This window comes from Pyrus communis, chromosome 9 (genome assembly GCF_041283825.1).
Source record: "Pyrus communis isolate YQ-2024b chromosome 9, ASM4128382v1, whole genome shotgun sequence".
Lineage (NCBI taxonomy): Eukaryota > Viridiplantae > Streptophyta > Magnoliopsida > Rosales > Rosaceae > Pyrus > Pyrus communis.
The window spans coordinates 7,866,367-7,868,904 of NC_142573.1; the positions used below are offsets into that span (position 1 = coordinate 7,866,367).

Genomic DNA, 2,538 nt, shown 5'->3' on the forward strand with positions numbered 1-2,538 from the left:
TAACAAATGAAAGTAACTACCCACTAAGTGGGTTTATGAAATTACTAGTTTAACCTTAACTAATCAATTTTAATGTTTTGAGGTTCCAAATAAGGAAGGACAAAATTTGGTATTATAAATGATTTGCCACTTTTCTCCTCTCCCTTAATATGTAGAGTTCAGTCATTTGATATTAAAAGTTCAGTGGAGTTTATTCGACAAATTATAGGGTGTCAATAAATCACTTAAAAAATATATTGAAATTATGACTAAATAAATTTATGTAGATCGTTTGTCCAATAAAAATATAATTTCTTAATTAATTTACTTTTCCTGCCAAAAAATTTTTTACTTTTCTTAGTTTCCTCCGTAGAAAAACCAAAAAACAGAAAGCAAACAAGGATCTCAAATTTGAGATAGAAAGACGATGTACGATAGAACAATTGAAAAAGTACAAATATCAAATGCCAATATACAAAAGGCAGTTCAGATTTCATGGTTGGCAGTTCTGACTTCCATTGATTTTTTCAATTCAATGTCAACTGTCTCCAAGTGAGCAAATTGACAAGAAGGAAGCTGTAAATAGTAAAACGTCTTGTTGAAATGTGTTTTTGTTAACCCTTCTGTTTCGGCAACCTCTTAGATTGTAGCCTCTAAAAAGGAGAGTTTTTTCTCCACGGAACAAACTGTCATAGCCTCTTGCATTCTCTCTCTCTCTCTCTCCCTCTCTCTCTCTCTCTCTCTCTTCACCAACACCTCTCTCTTCTCTCTCTCAAACCAGTTTCTCATCAATCTCCATCCATGTCAATAGGCCATTTCCAAAGGCACCAAGATTCCCAAATATCCCAAGAGGCTAAGTTGTAAGTTCCAAATTTCCAACCCTTCATTCTCATTAGCATTAGATTTCAAACAATTGAAAGAAAAAAAAATCAATGTGAAACTTTTTACCCATACCTATTCAATGATTGCTAACCCAACAATTTTACAAATTTTGCAAAGATGCAGTCTTTGAGTCGATCGATGCGAGGTAAATCATTTCATGAGTCTCCACCATTTGCAGAGAAGATCACAGACGACCCTGTGACAACAAAAACCGCACAAAGCACGGTGACCTGCGTCTTCCTTGCCAATATTGCGACATTTTGGCGGAAGGTGACGATCATATGGTGTAAGAACCTCATGAACCATTCGCTAAGCATTCGGATTGATAGCTTAGACGGCGAGTTTCATTATACGTGCAAATTCGACCTAAAGCCATGGCATTTTTGGAGCAAAAAAGGGTACAAGTCATTCGAGTTCGAAGGGAATCAAGTGGAGGTTTATTGGGATCTTCGGTCTGCAAAATTTGGCGGCAGCCCAGAACCGTGTTCCGACTTTTATGTTGCTCTTGTTTGCGATGAGGAGGTTGTGTTGTTATTGGGAGACATGAAGAAAAAGGCATACAAGAGAACAAAATCCAGACCAGCCCTTGTGGAGGCACTTTTATACTACAAAAAAGAAAACGTGTTTGCCAAGAAAAGTTTTGCCACAAGAGTGAAGTTTGATGAGAAGAGAAAAGAGCATGACATTGTCGTGGAGAGCTCAACGTCCAGCCTGAAAGACCCGGAAATGTGGATCAGTGTAGATGGGATCGTGTTGATTCATGTCAGGAATTTGCAGTGGAAATTCAGAGGGAATCAGACCGTGCAGGTGAACATGCAACCGGTGCAAGTTTTCTGGGACGTGCACGATTGGCTTTTCAGCAGCCCGGGGACGGGGCACGGGCTGTTTATTTTCAAGCCAGGGGCACCGGAATCAGAGAGCGATCACGACAGAGATGGCAACGGCAGCATAAACAGTGATAATAGCAGTGCTTATTATTCAACTCAAACAAGTAATAACTCAACATCTTCTGACTTCTGCATGTTTCTTCATGCTTATAAGATTGAGTAAGGGAGACTAGCTTACAGAAAACACGCAAAATAAAAAAAAATCAAAAAATCAAAAAAAAGAAAGAAAAGGAAAATGGTTGTAAAATTGTAAATTATGGTAGTAGGATTAATTATGGGTACTTTAGTACTCATTTGATAATTTGTAAATTAAACTTTATTCATATTATATATGCAGGAAAGAAAATTAAGGTCTAGAAATGCTATTCCATGATCTCCTACTTATTCTTGCCATTTTTCAAGTGGATTAATTATTATTCTTGCCATTTTTACTTTCTGTATGTAGAAAATTGGAGAGGGTATTGGTATAATGTGGATACGGCTAGGGTTTAAGGACCGATATTGCTCTTAATTTTTCAGGGTAAGAAAGGTAAACAAAATGAATGAAGTTAGTATCAATATCAAGCGCCACGACGATGAGGAACATGTTCTAGAGTTTAATTGTAGCCCAAACCATGAAAAAGGAGTAGAGGAATTGATTCATTCTACCCTTGTTTTGATAGATTAATCCACTTGCTCCTAATTTTCTTATTTACTGGTGTTAAATCCGTTGACGTGAAAAAAGATCAACAAGATCGATGAAAAAGAGAAGAAAGAAAATGATGTCCCAATATATAGGGTTTATACGCCA

At 37.0% G+C, this 2,538-nt stretch overlaps 1 protein-coding gene across 1 annotated transcript; it reads left to right on the top strand.

Moving 5' to 3' along the window:
• Positions 1–695: 695 nt before the first annotated feature.
• Positions 696–2,158, top strand: LOC137738810 (uncharacterized). The gene has a single exon (XM_068478282.2). The coding sequence runs from the start codon at positions 979–981 to the stop codon at positions 1,909–1,911; it is 933 nt and encodes a 310-aa protein (XP_068334383.2). The 5' UTR covers positions 696–978; the 3' UTR covers positions 1,912–2,158.
• The last annotated feature ends 380 nt before the right edge of the window (positions 2,159–2,538 follow it).